Source organism: Papaver somniferum, chromosome 8 (genome assembly GCF_003573695.1).
Source record: "Papaver somniferum cultivar HN1 chromosome 8, ASM357369v1, whole genome shotgun sequence".
NCBI classification, from domain to species: domain Eukaryota; kingdom Viridiplantae; phylum Streptophyta; class Magnoliopsida; order Ranunculales; family Papaveraceae; genus Papaver; species Papaver somniferum.
In genome coordinates, this window is record NC_039365.1 from 19,188,400 (window position 1) to 19,206,006 (window position 17,607).

Genomic DNA, 17,607 nt, shown 5'->3' on the forward strand with positions numbered 1-17,607 from the left:
TCGACTCTAGTAGTAACTAGTATCACACAGAAGATGTGGGGATTAGGTTTCCCAGTTGTTAGAGTTCTCCTTTTATATAGTTTTCAAATCAGGATTTGCAATCAATGTTATCTTGGTAACAAAGCATTCAATATTCACCATTAGATTAAAACCTGACTAGACTCAAGATAAAATCTTTCAACCGTTAGATCAAACTTAGGTATTAAAACAAAGCGTCGGGCCCGCGTAGGGGATCCGGCAAGAGTAGACTAGAGACTCTACAGAGAGAGAAAAGAATCTGATTTGTAATTTCCTATGAGTGACAATTTTGGGAATTCTAACACCAAAACCTAATTTTCCGAGTTCTTCAAAAGCTTAATTGTCGTTGAATACGATCACTTGAAGAAGCTACACTCTAAATCTAGGTAATGAATCTTTTTCTCTTCTATTGATTTTTTTTCTTTGCTTAAATCTCCTTGTATTTTGATCTGATCCCTAATTTTTATATTTTCAATTTGAGATTGATCTGAAATAATTTTCTTAGTTTCAATTGTATGAAATTGCTGAATGATTTAGACTAGTAGACAAACTCATTCATGCATCTGTAGGTGCGCAAGCTTGAATTTCCCGCAATGTTAGCTTGTACTCTTAGGAGAGGAAACAATTGACTTACAGAAAATGTAGAAGATTTACTTTGAATATATTAGGAAATGATCAATAATACTGGGAACCGACAGGGTTATGGAAAATTGAAAAGCTTTAAAAAGCTTCACTTGTTTGATTATAAGCCTTATTATCTGAAATGATAATTGTGAGACCTGTGGAGGTTAGTGGATCAGAGTATGATGGATTTAGATGAATTGACGGTGATGAATTGGGGGAAATCATTTGGTTTTGACCTCATATAACTTTCTTTAACTGGAATGATATACATTAGGGTAAGGATTGAAAAAGAATATCTAGAGGTTCTTATATACAACAATATGACCATATTCTCTAGAAGAAAATTTTGATAAGTGTCATATCATCTATGAATTGCATGGTTTACCTGTTCGTCGTGCAAGTCCTTCCATAGACCATAAAGCTCAAGTCTTACTGATCATATATGAGTTTTTAGATGTTTGTGTAATCTAGGGGTGAATGACATATGAATCCTGTTCTACTTTGGAACACAATCAACCAATGCTTGTAGAACGTAATGAAATTGTTCGGGGTTTGGACTTGTTTTTGAAGGGGGTCTTTCATCCAGAATCGTTGACACCTGCTTACTCATGTCCAGGTTTTTTATTTCTGGTCAGGAATATTGTCATGCAAAATTGTTTGTTATGACTATTGAGAGTTAAGGTGGAGAAGCCAACGTGTTAGAACAACAGGCAAGTTAAAATGTTCTCTCTGTTTTATGGACTCTGGAAGTACGTGTTCAGTAAGACGGAGTTTCATGTTCTTATTCTTGGAATCGACAAAGCTGGAAAAACTGTAAGATGTCCTTTTATTTAAATCTATATCTTCTAAAATGGTATTTTTCGTTTCCATTTTCATTGATCATGTTTATTTTTCTTGAGAATTTTAGATTGATGATATGTATCCTGTGTGTGGGTTTTAGTACTACTAATCTTAAACCTTAATATAACGTCATATGGGTGAATACTTCTATCACCAGATGTATGCTTAATAACAATGATACCCATGGCTTGACATGTTTTTAATTTTAGTGACTCTAGTCTCTCATCAGAGCTAGTTCAGACTTTACGCTTTTACATGTTGTGTGTGATGGCCAGGCACAATTGTGTCGCAAAGAGCTCACTCTTGTCGCATGAAGATCATGTTGAAAACTTAGTTAGGATGCTGGGGAGCATGATTATCAGGAAGAATGTGCTTCTCGAATCTCAAGCAACCATCTTTATTTTACCTCAGTACCTCTAAGTATATCAATGGTGGGACCTTTGTCTGCAAACTCATCCAAGCATATAATTTTAAGTTAGTGTTCAAATATGTTAGATGGTATCAATAGAACTAAGTGCAATCATGGTTTAAAAAGGCGTTTGTGGGGCACGCTTTTGGGCGCTTTTTTGCGCTTCAGGTCCTAGGCGCTTCTAGAGCGCCGCTTTACGAATTGGTTTATATTAGAAAGTGATAAGTCGGCCTTTGAAGCCCAGTAGGGCATGTTTCACGTTTTCTAACTAAATACTAATAAACCTAATTTATAGGGCATGATGATCATGATGACGATGACTATCTACATGATGATATGAATGATGCAGAAATCCGTGGCTAGTATTTTTAAATATCTCTTGGGTAGTATATGCAATATCAGTATGCCATATGCTTAGTTAGTCTAATTGTTCCTTTCATTATATCTGAACTTCGTAGTTTTCTTTTATTAGGTTGATAACTTCTTATTTGTATATATTATTATATATTTCAAAAAGCTCGCTTTCGCTTTACGCTTTCGCAGCGCTTTACGCTTTGGTATGAGAGCGTTTCGCCCCACGCTTTCGCTTTTTAAAACCTTGAGTGCAATTTATTTAATGTGAAACTTTGAAACTCTGTTGAGACTTTAGCTCTTATTATGTGTTGGTTCTTGCTCTAGGTTTTCTCTTCCATGTAAAAATTATGAGCAAAAATTAGGATTTTCACAGACATTTGAAAATTGAAGTACTAGAGTTGTTGTTTGCCAGGCAGTGATTGTATTTAAGGGCCTGTTAGGAATTCATACAGATGATGAATGCAATACGGTTTATGGTTTATTAATAAGCGTGTTTATATATTAATGTCAATCCGGAAATCTTTTTTTACTATGATTTTTTTTTTATCTCTTTGCAGACTTTATTAGAGAAGTTGAAGTCGTTGTATTCAAACGTGGAAGGCCTTCCCCCTGATCGAATTGTTCCTACAGTTGGTCTCAACATTGGCAGGGTTGAAGCATCAAATACAAAGCTTGTTTTTTGGGACCTGGGAGGTCAGGTATGTCAGAGCTACACCTAATATCTTGCATCTCTCTTTTTCCAAAATACCTGGTAATATCCGACACATAACATGAATGATGGATGACATGGTCTCCCGTCTATCCACTTGCATTTCGGTTTTTATAGTTTCGGCATAGAAACTTGTTTAATTGGATGATGAATTGTATTGAAAGACTGGAGAAGGGAAGAGTTAGAGTGGGTTAGTTGAGTCTCAAGTCTCAACTGCTTGTGTAATAAGTCTTCTGGAGTTCTTATATTTTCGTAGTCGGTAGAATGAGCATCTAGATCTTCTTTAGTTCTCTTTTATCTAGGGTAGGATTTCTTAGTAGATCCAGCTACAGTATATCAGAGGCAACTTGGAAGTTGGAACTGCTTTAGGAACTCCACGATGTCTACCAGGGTGTGCTAAACATGAATAAAGAGACTAGAGTTGTCACCATTTTTCATGCTTAGATATATGCGGTCTTCAGGTTCTGAGTTCTGAAGTCTCTACTCAAGCTGCGATTGTCTATTTTTTAGTAGAACTAGCCAAACAAATTTTTTTGTAAGCAGAATCTCCGAATCATAATGCCTACAACACCTTCTTATCTAGGGAAAAGTTTCCTTTTAAGGGCTTCACAAATCTCATGTTGGTGAATTAATTTTCTGTCGACAGAGTGGTCTGCGACCAATTTGGGAGAAGTATTTTGAAGAGGCACATGCTGTAATATATGTAATCGATGCTGCTTCCCCATCACGCTTTGAAGATTCAAAATCAGCATTGGGTTAGTGATGTTCCATATAATGTTATTTCCGCTGTATTGGACTAAATTACATTCAGCATTTTAATCCAGCATTTTCTTGATTTCACTTACCAGAAAAATTACTTCGGCACGAGGATTTACAAGGGGCACCTCTTCTGATTGTAGCGAACAAACAGGTTGGTTTCTTCTTTCTTTTCTTTCTTTCATGATATGTAATTATTGAACAATTTCTTAACTAGAGTGAGAAGTAGGATCATCTGGATCCAGAACTAAGAGGCCACTGATTGATAATTGGATACGAAAGACATCCTGTCCTTTTCTATTTTTGGGTTTTTTGTCTATTTTTCTTGTACGATAGATCTGAGACCCATATTGATGATATCTTGATTGCAGGATCTTGCAGGGGCTGTCAGTGTTGATGAGCTTTCCAGGTATTTGGATCTGAAAGAGTTGGATGAGAGACAACACATGTTTGAAGCTGTTTGCGCACACGATGGGTAAGCCTAGAACTTGGAAACTGTAGCTAACAGCATGATCATTATGCAACCAGATTTCACTGAAGCATGAGTCTGATGCTTACTGTTCAAGCTCCTCCATCTGTTTCCCCAGAGCATTCCTGGTGACATCTGTATATGTTCTCATCTTTCTTGCAAGCCCAATAGTGACCATCACACTTTAGGGTTTCATAAGGGTCTTCATACCAGAAAAGAAACCGAGTACTGTGTATTAAGTCGAACTTTCAGTTACTGAAATTCGAGCAACACTTATTGGCGTGTTTTAAATTTGCAGGAGGGGAGTTAAACAGGGGATAGACTGGCTAGTTGAAGTGATGCAGAGAAGTAAGAGAACCGAAAGACTGAGAATCCGTGCAGGTGTGTCGGGTCCTTAGCTTAGGGAGAAGGTCTTGATACAAAAAGATTAAAGAGATTCGTTGTTGTGGTCTTACATTTTGGCCTTTGCTGGAGAAAGCCATTTCTGCTGCCAATATTACTTGTATCTGTTATTAAAAGAGCGGAAAAGTGGTTGAAATGTTGCACCATATTTTGGTTAAATGTATTAGATTTTTCACATTTTTACAGCTTGAGAAATAAACAATATTGAGTGAAATCGGATCTCTCTATTAAATGGTATCATATCAACTCTATTTTATTGAACACTCCCAGCTCAGAATTATCTATACAAGTTGGTAGGTGCAAAAGGACCACTCTATTCCCGACCTAATATTTTACTAGATCCGACCAATTTGCAGCTATCAAAAACCCAAAAAAAGCACGGTCAGTTGGTCAGAAGCGACATACTTGCCAGATTTGAAATTTGCTTTGGCTAGAAAGAAGACAAAATGATGGATAGGCCAAATCATGACAATGATGTCAAGATAATTAAATTAGAAAACAAGATAAGAATTGTGAATCCTCCAACACCTTCCACTGGTTTCATAATCACACCAATCTCATCCCAGGGTTAGTCGATGGCAGATCAAGACAGAAACAGTTCTTCATACATGTCAGCCATGGCAACACAGATATGCAATCAGATCAGCTCAGTTTTCTCCCGACCATCAACTTCAGCCACCTCCAATGGCCGACCATCAGCCCTTTCAGTTGCCGTGGAGGAGATCAAAGCAGCTGTTGTAGACCGTAGTGGTCGGGTGTTTGTTCATGGGGTAGGCCGAGAAGGTCTAATGCTGAAAGCACTCTGTATGCGTCTCAGCCATCTCGGTATATCAGCTCACTGCGTCGGCGACATGACTACACCGCCGATCTCTTCCTCCGACCTTCTCATTGCTTCTGCAGGTCCTGGTGGGTTCTCTACAGTTGATGCAATTTGTGGTGTGACCAAATCAAACGGTGCACGGGTACTTCTATTTACGGCTCAGCCTGATTCTGGATCAGCTACACAATATGCAACTGCAATTGGGTTTATTCCGGCACAGACCATGGCAAACGATGATGTCTTTAACGCTGGAGATAAAGAGGAAGAGACGAGCCAAGGAGCAGTATCATCAACAAGAAGAGATTTGCTTCCTATGGGTAGTGTATATGAGGGAGCTATGTTTGTGTTGTTTGAAATGATAGTATATGAGCTGGGAAGTGTTTTAGGTCAGTCTCCAGATGCAATTAGATCCCGCCATACAAATCTTGAGTAAAATCGTGTTTGTATTTTATTTCTTCGAATGATGATTACAACAAATTTGTTTCCTCTTCTCTTCTCTTCTCTTTTGGTGAATCAGATTACATTTTGAACGAAGAGACTGTTTTTGGCAAAATTGGCTACCAACATGTTTACATAGAAGTTAGAACAAAGCTAAACCAAGTAACCAACATGTTACACAACAAACAAAGGAATTAACAAACTACATGTCAATTCTTGATTATGCCTTCGGAACTGAGTTGCAGCAAGCGTCTTTGGCCTAGACAGTCATCTCCATTCTTCAGCTCAATAGCACAAGGCTGCACGTGGTTTGCTAACGTGCTAGATCTAAACTCTGCACACTCCAAGCGAAGGAAGCAGCATCCATAGCAGGAAAATGAAAGAATCCACTATTTCTCATTATCAGTGTTGCTAAAAAGAAAAACATTTCCATTTCATACTTCAATTACTTCCACATCTTCAAAGTAAGACTTGGGGATTTCTGCAACAGAGACCAATTTCGATACGGAATTGAACTTTCCTTGTCTGTATTTATCTCTAATTGCTGACAATGAACCACATTTCTTACTCAACTGCACCTCTTGAAGAGCTAGCACACAATCCTTCAGATCAGCAGCACTATAACCTGAACAACTTTGAAGAGTTGCACTCCAAGGATGCGCATTTGGCTGAAGCGTAAACCTTGAAAGAAATGCAACTGATGCAGCAATTATGGAGGGCAAGAACTTAACACATCCATAATCCAATAAACTCAATTCTGCAAGATAACAACCCAAATTCTCCAACACATTTTTGGACTTAACATTCTTTTTAGCAACCATTGCATATCTACCCAAAAATGACTTAATAGTTGGATTACCCATTTCAAAGTTAAGAGAATTAAGGATATCTGATTCCATCTTAATGATATCTTCTTTGCTGTAGGTATGATCAGTTATGTAACAAAAATCAGCTAGATCTGGTGGACTAATCTCTTCGTATTTGGACGCAATGAACATACAAGTAACCCCAAGCAATTGAAGCTTGTGACGATGAATCGGTTTCGATGAGAGATATCTATCAAGATATGAAACAGCTAGGTAAAGGGTTTCAGATACAACCTTGTATTCTTCAGCTACTTCAACTAACCAATCCACTAAGATCCCTCTCATAGTCACTGTGACATCTATTTGGACTTTCTCAATGTAATCTGGTTTTGGCCTTCTTTTGTTCTCAATCTACAATAAAATCAAAAACTCATATCAGAAATCATATACATAAACAAATTTTATGCACAGAAACCCTAATCAAGATCCCCAAATTACAATCAAAACCCCAAATCTAAGGATTTCAATTAAATCAAGATCCCGAAATCTTAAAATCAAATCAGATGAGATTAAAATCGAAAACCCAGATCTAAAATGAAGAAATGAAATCAACAAAAATGAATCAAGATCCCCAAAATTATTATTACCTCCATGGAATGAAGATACTGATAGATATCAGAAACATAAGGAACACACATCTGAGGATCATCGATTTCAGGTTTTCTTCCCATAATCTTCTTCCTTCTGTTAATAACTCTAGGAACAATAGGTTTCTTAAACTCCTCTTCATCAAAATCTGAATCTGAATCTTCTCCTCCTCCATTACCGAACTCAAAACATTTCAGATTTGTCACATCGCCTAATACAACCCTTTTCTTAGACACGGATGGTCTGATATTCTGAACTGCAGCTCTTTTCTTCCCTGCTCTAGTAACCATCACGGTGTTGCTTTGATCTTCGAAAGTCATCTCTCTAGAGGTTAAGAAACAGAAAAGGTTTCTAGAGAGAAAGAGAGGATGGATTGTGGAGAAGATGAAGATTTGAGAGAGAGGGGGGCTTGAGAGGATTGAGAAATGGTGGAGATTGAGACCCTATTTAGAGACACTGAAAAGAGTTCGAAACTTAAAATGATTTCAGAATTTAGAATTTCAATTTTCGCGCACAGAACAAAATATTTTGTTAATTTTCGATTTGTTGAATTGTTTTAAATTTCCCTCTCAAAATTGAGAATTCAGATTCTGACGGCATTTTGGGTGGGACCTACTAACTCGAAATACTCGTGGGGTCCACACTTTTTAAGTGTTTTGTTTGTTTGAACTTGAAGTTCAAAACTTTGGAGGTTTTTTTTTTGCCTTCCCGCGTCTTGGGCCCCACAATTTTTTTACGTGAGAATCTTAGGTGTGAAATTTTTTGAAATGAAATTTTTGGTGGTGAAAATGTTGAAATGAAACATTAATTTAAGATTTGAATCCATGGTTTTTTAATGTGATTGGTACTGTTGTGATATGTGGAGGGAATAAGATACTATTCTAATAAAAGTCGGATCCGAGGATGTAATTTTTGAGTAATGACTTTGAGCACTAGAGAATTTTCATTTTGGCGCCTAAGCTAATACTTTCTCTCAATTTTTTTTCCTCCAATATTGTTTTTGAAAGTAAACATTATTTGCGTGATGGTGTAGGAAATTAGCAATGGACTCGGGTTAGGTGGTGGATAATATGTAATTGGTTGTTGTAAAATGAAACTAATATATCCACGCAGAGAAATTTCTAAGATATATCATGTGGTTAGATCCAACTGTTTACAGAAAATGTTGGATTCATATGTATATAATTTTTGTGTTAGATTTATGCCAAGAGCCCCGGAAGAGTTGGTGGGATTTTTGTGAAACTTATTATTGGACTGCAAAGAAAATGGTTTAAGGGATGCAATTGATTATGATGTTCAAAATGTGGATAAGGGGCCATATCTATGTCAAAGTTTAAAATTGTCCTTTTATTATAGTCCATCTTTTCTTCTTCTTCATTGCCTCTTTGTTTTTTCTTCTTCAGCGACGACTAGTTCACTAAATCTTCAGATGAAGATGTTGAAACTGAAGATCAAGAATTGGTGAATAAAGAAGTTGAAATAAACGTTAATACTCCAAAAATGACTATTATAAGATAACAATCAAAGAACCCACTATTTATTTCTTCTTTCGATTGGTTAAAAGGTGAGATTCATGAAAGTTAGAGCTTAAAATTGGGTTTCTGAAACTGTTACGATCGGGAGTTCTTATTTTCCCAACCGTAAATCAGTTATTACGGCTGGGAAAATAACAATTCAGAGCCATAAAATAACAATAAAGAAACATATTCTTTGCAGCTTACACGGTTCCAGAACCCTGGACCATATTGTATATTCTTCTGTGTAATTTCAAAGTGGTCTTCTGACATTCTTACATGAATTCCTAATAAGAAGTTCATCTAAACTGAAAAAATGTTTGCTTGAAGCAAAGTTATCTTAGCTTGAATTCAAAGCTACCTTGAGCCTTTAAAATCTATAAATAGAGAGATTCTTGCAACATGATTTCTTAATCCTTGGCACTTTTGTGTCCTAGTTGCTAAACTAGATTCGTCTTCTATAACCTAGGTTTTTCTTTTGAACTATATTATAAGTTATATACGACTTAAGGACTTAACTTAGGGATTCGTGACGCAAATCCATACTATGTTTTACCTGATAGTTATTGTATCCTGATCTTGTTCTTATTGATCGTCAATAAATCACAAAATTATCTGCGTCTCAAACTTTGTGATTACTCAAGGTAGATATCTAAAATCTTATTTGATTTGTTTAGATTGTTCTTGAGAGGTGGTTGGTAATCTAAGCTTCTCAGCAACGGAGTGTAAGTGTTCCGAATTTGTGAGGTTTGCTGTACTTTATCTACTGCAAACATATTTCCAATCCTAAATCAAAAAATCAAAAAGGAAATCAGATAGGATTATCTGTTAGAGACAGATTGGTATAAAACATCTATTGGTATAAAAAATCTTCACTAAGAAACTCTTAGATTGTAAAGGACGTCATCTAAGAGAATCAATTTCGTAAAGCCTTGCGAGTTCCAGGATACGTAAGGAGCACCACTGTAAGTGAACTTCTTAGAGGGTTAATTCGGTCACAACTACATTCCAGTCTGAAATCTGATATTATGCTAGTGTTTATAGCCGCATAATACAGTGTGGTTTTAAAAGCTAGAAGAGGTCATGGGGTGCGATAATCAATTTGTATAATGGCTTAATCCCAAGAGTATTCAAAACTAGACTAGGTCCTGAATTTTCTGCCAGGAAATTTTTCTCGTTAACCAAATCTTGTGTGTCGTGCCAATACTTTACTTTTAGATTTATAATTATTATTGTTATAGTGAAAACACAAGGGATACCAAATACACCCAACTTTTTATTTCAGCAACCTGTATAGACAAAACTTAACACAATTGCAAGTAGAAAAACTTAATGATCCTTGACAATATGTATATAGAGTTATATCTCAACCGCTACTCAATCAATATGTTTATAGACACAAGGTCCGTGAACCTGATTGTTAAGCAGAGTACTTAGACGATCTCAAAAATCAATATCCAAGATCAATCTAATCGTATCCAAATAATTCAATCGAAATTCTTCCAAGTGATTAAAATTGTTATATATATTTCAAGATAGAAATTATACAAGAAACTAGTCTGGTAATCATTTTCAATTAATCGGACTTATCTACTAAGATTCAAATACGTACAAACCTATGTTAATCCAATAATAAAGATAAACAATATAATACGGAAAAAGAAAAATACAAGACACCAGAAAATTTTGTTAATGAGGAAATCTCAATACCATAAAAAACCTAGGACCTCGTTCAGATTTGAACACCATGATGTATTAAGACGCTACATACACTAGCATACTATCAGACTTCATACTGGAATGTAGATGAGACCGAATCTACCGTACAAGAAACTCAGTTATAGTCGTGCTTCGTACATCTCTTGAACCTCGCAGGGTACTACGCACTTGATTCCCTTAGATGGCGTCATTTAAATCATAAGACTTGCTTCATCCGAAGAAAAGAATTTTGATACCAATCTTCCTCTAACAGATAAGCCTATTTGACTTCCAATTAGACAAAAGATCAAGGTGTGGAGATCTTTTTTCAATAGACAAGCTAGCAAACCTCACAAATCCGGAACTTACGACTCCCAAAAAGAAGTTTAGATTCTTAAGCACCTCTCAAGAAAAATCGTCGAAAGATAAATTACGATTAGTCTTTAGATATATATCTTGACGAATCACAAAGTCTGAGACGAAGAAAAACTTGTGATTAATATCTATCTTTCCTGAAAGAGATTACAAAGTCCTAGATAACAGAAAAGTAATATTAGGATTCAAATATCAAGGTAAAGATGGCCGGACCTGGCTTCGTGAATCCCCAACCGAAGTCTTTTTAGTCATAGACCTAAAAGGTCAATAGGCAACTCTAGAATAAAATAAAGTGTCAGGGATTAATTTTCCCAGATGATAGAGATGCTTATTTATAGTTTTGAAAAACTAGGGTTAGATTAGAATTCAAGTTAAGATAACTTGAGAATCATGCAAATAAATCAGGTCTTGAAACTACAATTGAAGACTATACAAGCATAGGTTCGGTTACTAAACCGTGTATAATGACCGTTCAGTTTGGAAAGTTAGCCAAAGAGCTAAAAGCTATTTGATGTTCATTTAACACCTAAAAAATTAATCATGCTTCACACACATAAGTATTTAAGTGATCAATGAAGTCTTAGAAGTATTTAAGAGAGTTCTATCAATGTTAAACATATTAAAATAATAAGTCTTTGAACATTCGCTAGACATTGTCGAGATAGTTGGTACAAAGGTTCGCCAACCGTAGGGCTTGTTCACGAGTCAGGGTGATAAGATTCACAAACCCTACTAGACTTATGAACTCAATTAACCATAGTTTTCCAACCGGGTTCTCCAACTGCTAGGAAATTCATCTAACTTAAGAAAATCACTTCACCACGGTTTTCCAACCGGGTTCGTGAACTATACCCAACTGAACTTGCAGTTTGCGAACTTCTTGTATTTTTATATCTCAGATATCTATGGTTTTTAACTGGTTCGCCAACCTTCCATGAGTAGAAAATTCAGTAAGTTCATATTACTCTCTTATGATGTTTGAAACATTACCAAGTGATATAATCATTTTCATGGGAAATTTTCAATTGATCCACAAATTAATTAAGATAAATAATATTATTTAAGGAACTTTGAACATCTAATCCCTAAATCATATTTCGAGATTTTTCAAAAGACAAGCTTGACTCGAAACATCTTCTTTTGTAAATCTACTATAATCACACGACATAGTCTCAATAGATAGAATGACTGTACAGTGAGTCAAATAGAATGGTTCAGTCGTCACATACCTGATACGAAAGTTCTCCAAATGTCTTCGTCGATCTTCAATATTAAAGGGTGACCTATGACACTTGAATAAAATTCTGATATATCCAAAACTTGACTTAGTAGACTAGAAATCAAGATATATTCATCTAACATTCGCAACAAGCTTGAGATAGCAAAACTTGTGAGTTCAACCGAGCAATGATCAAACAGTCTCCCCCTTTGTCAATTTTAGTGATAAAACTATTCAATACATATAAATAAAATAAATAAACTATTTGGCTCAATCCACTATGCTTGATTTCTTTGGTTCTTCAAAACACGTCTTGAATTATTCATGCCTCAACATCTTCCAATGTTCTGTATGTGTCCGTTTAGCACGTTGTCGTTGAATATCCGTAACAATAAAAACTTATGAGAATACTCGTTAGTGCATATATAGAATGAGGTAGATACACTCTACTCATTAGTCTTTATGCATAAACATAATATTGTTAGCTTCTTCAAAATCCAATTGTACCAAAATTTTGAAGAAACATTACGGTGATATGTTCTTCCTCTTAGTCAATACATAATTCTTTTGAAAAATAGATAAAACCTGTAGATAATAATTCACCCCCCCTTGCATGATGCTTCATATAGACATATGTATGTAATAAGATACTAATTCTCCCCCTTTTTGTCAACAAAATTGGCACAGGTGAAACTTGGGATAATCATGAACTAATCAAAAGAGTTTCAAGACTAGAGAACACATATAAACCTTAGTTTAAACGATTTCAACCAAGAAATCTCGGTTTGCGTCAAGGAGGCATAAGGCAAAAGAATCCCCTACAATTCCACATCTACATTCCCCCCAAAGTTATTACCATTAAGCACAAGTTCAAAAAGAGCTCTCCCTTATTTATGTCATTCCCGAAAGAACGTCATGAGAGGCCCTACTCTAATCACAAGAGAAGGATTTTCTTGGAATTTAAATTTAATAGGCCAGTTACAAACGAATTAAATTTGTATCAAATATTTTTCTCTCTTCTCACCAATTACAGACAAAGAAGTTAAAAAATAACAATCTTAATGTTATAGGCACTAAGATAAAAAAAAAATCGTCTGTGAGAAAAATCAACAACACAAACCATCCTCTACGCCAGTTACAAACAAGAGAACAATTAGTGTGAATGAACCAACATAAGAATTACTACTTTTATAGCTATGTACGAACATAGAGATTATAGAGTTCGTCACTTATTCAACGATGGTGACACAATCAAGGAAGTAAGTCAATCCTTAAATAACATCTTACGAAATCCTGTAACAGTTTATTCACAAAAGTGGAATCGTATAGAAATTAAAAACTTTCATTCTCAAAATAGTTTAGTCCTCTTTTTCAAGAAGGAAAGAGCTTAACCTATGAGAAAATATGAGATATATGTTCTAATCACCAATAATGATTAGCAAAGAACAAATCTCACAAAATAAGTAATAAATATATATAACCATGAAGATTAGGTATTGCAAGTCATCTTCCAAAATAAATTCAATTAATAAAATTTAACTATGAAAGATGATAATATTTGAAATAACTAATGTAACACAGAAAAACTACTCCAAAAACTAGTGTTCCTTCTTAAACAATAAGAACAAAATTCCTACAAGGAGTTAACTAGTAAAAAGATAGATCATCTCCAAGAGATTGTGTGCTGGGAACTCCTTCTCATTTTTAAAGAAGCTATTAATGATTGGATCATTCAATTTTCTTGCATATTTAGAGATATCAGTCAATTCACTAAGCTTTGCTTCAAGGGTACACAAGGTATCTTCCCATGGATTAAGCTTAATTTTGATCATAATGAGTTACCTTTTTTAAGGAGTGATTGATCTTGAACAGTAGATCGTTCTTCTAATCACGAAATTATTCACTTTGGCTCTAAAGTCATTGTCACGATAACAAATAGACAACAAACATGTAGCTAAGGAAGAATCTGCTTCTGAATATTTTTTTCTTGGTTCTTGATGATATGGTTCACACAGAAAAACATTGACAACTTCTACTGCATCCTTCCTTGTAACACCTCTGGTAATATGAGCCATTGTATCTCTACCTTTTTTGGAAGTTGAATGACATGTTATATATGGGAGAATCATAAAACCAAGAATTTTAAGAAAATAAGGAAACTGGTATAATAAATTAAACATTCCATAGAAAGCTCTTGACCAAGTATACCATAGGTTACGAAACCTAGTAAATGATCTTAATACCTTAGAAACAAAGAACCCTAAGAATTATTCAGATTTATAAAACTGTGAAATATAGTTTAACACAAAATATTGTGATAGACTTGAGTAACCTTGACATCAAAAAACATACTTCTCATGATGTTAATTAGTGCACACCCCATATTCTCAAGTTAATATTGTGAGTTTGAACTTATTACTAGAATTAAATAGTGATGGGGTGAGTAGAAAACTCATCACTCTTGTTAATTGACACAGTAAGGTTAGTTGCATTTTTCTTACCGTTTATGGACTTCTTCTTTTTTTTTTTCTCTCGTTGAGGCACTGGAGAATCTGTAAGATTTTTCAAAGCAAGAGTCATCATTTCCATATCATTCTGAAGTTTGACAAGAACCTTGTCATTTTTATTTGACTTATGACATTTTCCTTTTTATTTTTGCATGGTACAAGAAATAAAAAGAAACATGAAACTAAGTAGAACAGGATGCATCAGTCTCGATGAGATGAGTAATGCAGGGGGGGGGATTAGCCAAATTCTAGAGGATTGGTTAGTTACAACATAAGCTGCAAGCTGGTGAGCCACATTCTTGGCTTTGTTGCGAATAAACTGAAATTCCACCGTATTAAAGTTGCGCAGGTTGTCACCTATTTTGATGATAGATTTGTGAATACTCAAAGGGTTTTGGTAGTACCTGTATTTTAGAAAGTTAATAATGATGAGAGAATCCACTCCAATAATGATGTCCTTAAATTTTTTCCTGATTGCTATATCAACTGCAAAAGTAACACCATAAGCCTCAGCTTCAACTGCAAAAGTAAAGCTAAAAAACTTTTACTCTGACAACCTTTAAACCCTGCCTCATTGTCCCTTGCAACTGTATTACTAGCATATCCTTTGATACCAGCAGCACCATCAAAATTTATCTTTACGTTATTATTGGGAGGGGGTTCCCAGTTATCTTACCCATTTTGTAAAAATTTAGTTTCCGTTGGAGCAGTTATACATTCATCAGGGAAAGTCTTCAGATTTACCCAGTACGTAGCTTCTTGGATAATTGTGTGTATTTCGAAGGTAGCCATGTTGAATATTATGTTGTTTCTATCTTTCCAAATCTCCCAAAAAAGACACACTACCATTATGAGGCGACGACATTCTTCTCCTTAATTTAACCACCTTTCAATATACTCCTTAACATTAGTGTCTGGTTTTGAATTAACCCTCAAACATTGGAGAAGCAAATAGAGCGTTTTGAGTAGCCTTACAGTGGAGAAATAGGTGATCTATAGTCTCATCGGTTTTGTTACAAAATATGCATTCATCACAAACACCTCTCACATGTTTACTAATGTTACCAGTCACTGCCAGACCATTCTTCAACATCCTCCAGATGAATAGGTGAATTTTAGGGGGGCAAAGTATTTACTTTCCAATATTTCTTCTACGATAAATCATAAATATGTGAGCTTGTTGGTTATCTATCTGATACGGTTTTCATGAAGGATTTTATTGAGAAAGTACCTTTCTGGTGATGCTTCCTGTTAGAGCATTGCTCGGTCGAACTCACAAGCATTGCTATCTCAAGCTTGTTTGTCAAGTTTAGTTGATTAAAACTATAGTTTTGATTTCTAGTCTACCAATAGGTGTTTCGGACTAGGATAAATAGTGACTTCATGACGCTTACAACTGAAGACGAAGATCTACTGAAGAACGCGGAGGAACTTCATCAACAAAAGGTATGTGGAGACTAAAACTTATCTATCGCTCAGAAGTATATTATATTCTTAGATATCTCCTATTGAGACAATTCGTTTATGATATAGTCTTTCACATCATGAACATTTGATATTTCGATCCGAGTATAACTATGTTGGAATGGCATAGAGATTAGAGTGAAAAACATGATGAAGAACTCATAGACTACATTGATGATTCTATATTATACGTAACATACACAACTCAGTGTCTTAAATAACCTAAAATCACATAAACTGACTAACCCACATAACTGATTTCTAACCCTATCAACACAATTGAATATTAATAACTTCCTAATTCAAGCATATCTTCTAACACACTCCCTTAAACTGAAACATTTCTAATGTTCAGTTTACATGAAATGAGGCATACATAGATAGCCAATTACATACATGAATAGACAATTACACTTTGACAATTGATTCACGGATAACTCCTCGTCGGATATCCATATGCTTACAGGCCATCCCTTGCTCTAGAACTGAAGTTCTATTAAATTTGCTCGCAGAATATGCATATGCACCATTCCTTGATACTTACAAATCCATCATCTACCCAACATGACAGAACTGCGGTTCTCTTATACTTGCTTGTTGGATGACATGAAATAGCTATTTCCAACATGTTGACTTGGAAAGTTTCGTATTGATCATTTGGTAGGTTTCTAAAAGACCTACAAATTATAACCGCAAGTGCACGGTGTCGATTGTAGTATGTGCGTGCAAATACGGGTCATTCCACAGGGACTAGGGTGTGTGTTGTAATCTTCCTAATCTAAAGTTATCTAAACAAGTAACTAAGTGGCAGTGAGATGGTGAACCAAGGAATAACTGTGAAACAATGGCATGGAGCCAAAGTCAGTGAAGTAAAGAGCCAAAGAAAGAAAGTAAAACAGTTGTGGTAACACTACTAGGGTCTTGAATCCACCTTCTTAATCCTATGCTAAGGCAATATTTATTCAAATTATGTTCTTGTTCCTTTCCAAAGAAAACTCCAAAGAATGATTTATCAGTTAATCTTCCTAACTCACCCCTAGCATAGGCTGTCTTCTTACAGCACAACCTATCACAGGCTAATTTGGTTCAATTAGCTAACTCTCATTCTTTTCTCAATTAAGCACAGTTCTTATTCTATGGTGGGATCTCAAATGGATAACTTATCAACCAACTTCACTAATTCCCCCCTAGCATAAACTGTCTTCTTACAGTACAACTTATCACAGGTTCATTTGATCAATGTAGCTAACTAGCATCTCTAAAGCCATGAAGCATTATAGGAACAATAATATGAACTTGAATTATCTTAACATGTGATTAAGGGTTTCATCCAAACCCTAACAGATTAATTTAGAACATGAACTAAAATTAAATTCTACAACTTGGTGCACCGGCTACTCCGGGCATAGTTAAAATTACACCCCAAGCACTCAATTTATACATGCAAGCATAATCCCCAAAATTCCCAAAAATTAGGGTTTCACCAAAAGTGAAATTAAAACTCACTAACTCTCTGAAAATTGATTCTGACTTCGAC

The 17,607-nt window shown here is 35.4% G+C and overlaps 3 protein-coding genes across 4 annotated transcripts; 2 read left to right on the top strand and 1 right to left on the bottom strand.

Moving 5' to 3' along the window:
• Nucleotides 1-255: 255 nt before the first annotated feature.
• Nucleotides 256-4,817, top strand: LOC113302660 (ADP-ribosylation factor-related protein 1-like). 2 transcript variants are annotated; one of them, XM_026551611.1, is made up of 7 exons: nucleotides 256-404; nucleotides 1,259-1,455; nucleotides 2,803-2,943; nucleotides 3,601-3,709; nucleotides 3,803-3,864; nucleotides 4,082-4,185; nucleotides 4,478-4,817. In XM_026551611.1, the coding sequence occupies exons 2-7, from the start codon at nucleotides 1,363-1,365 to the stop codon at nucleotides 4,575-4,577; spliced, it is 609 nt and encodes a 202-aa protein (XP_026407396.1). In that variant the 5' UTR covers nucleotides 256-404; nucleotides 1,259-1,362; the 3' UTR covers nucleotides 4,578-4,817. The 2 variants fall into 2 exon arrangements, with proteins under 2 accessions (XP_026407396.1, XP_026407394.1); XM_026551609.1 differs by having other exon boundaries at nucleotides 1,278-1,455.
• A 275-nt stretch (nucleotides 4,818-5,092) lies between these two features.
• LOC113306675 (3-hexulose-6-phosphate isomerase-like) lies at nucleotides 5,093-5,893 on the top strand. Its single transcript, XM_026555581.1, has one exon. It carries the CDS (start codon nucleotides 5,157-5,159, stop codon nucleotides 5,832-5,834), a length of 678 nt encoding a protein of 225 aa, XP_026411366.1. The 5' UTR covers nucleotides 5,093-5,156; the 3' UTR covers nucleotides 5,835-5,893.
• Nucleotides 5,827-7,695, bottom strand: LOC113306674 (G2/mitotic-specific cyclin C13-1-like). Its single transcript, XM_026555580.1, has 2 exons — nucleotides 7,293-7,695; nucleotides 5,827-7,056 (listed from the first exon to the last, which is right to left on the bottom strand). Exons 1-2 carry the CDS (start codon nucleotides 7,611-7,613, stop codon nucleotides 6,274-6,276), a joined length of 1,104 nt encoding a protein of 367 aa, XP_026411365.1. The 5' UTR covers nucleotides 7,614-7,695; the 3' UTR covers nucleotides 5,827-6,273.
• Nucleotides 7,696-17,607: the final 9,912 nt, after the last annotated feature.

Coding starts and splice junctions, on each gene's coding strand:
- LOC113306674 (XM_026555580.1), bottom strand. CDS start 7,613: ATGACTTTCGAAGATCAAAGCAACACCGTGATGGTTACTAGAGCAGGG. Junction 7,057..7,292: donor AGTATCTTCATTCCATGGAG/GTAATAATAATT, acceptor ATTTTATTGTAG/ATTGAGAACAAAAGAAGGCC.
- LOC113306675 (XM_026555581.1), top strand. CDS start 5,157: ATGGCAGATCAAGACAGAAACAGTTCTTCATACATGTCAGCCATGGCA.
- LOC113302660 (XM_026551611.1), top strand. CDS start 1,363: ATGTTCTCTCTGTTTTATGGACTCTGGAAGTACGTGTTCAGTAAGACG. Junction 3,710..3,802: donor AGATTCAAAATCAGCATTGG/GTTAGTGATGTT, acceptor TTCACTTACCAG/AAAAATTACTTCGGCACGAG. Junction 3,865..4,081: donor TGATTGTAGCGAACAAACAG/GTTGGTTTCTTC, acceptor TCTTGATTGCAG/GATCTTGCAGGGGCTGTCAG.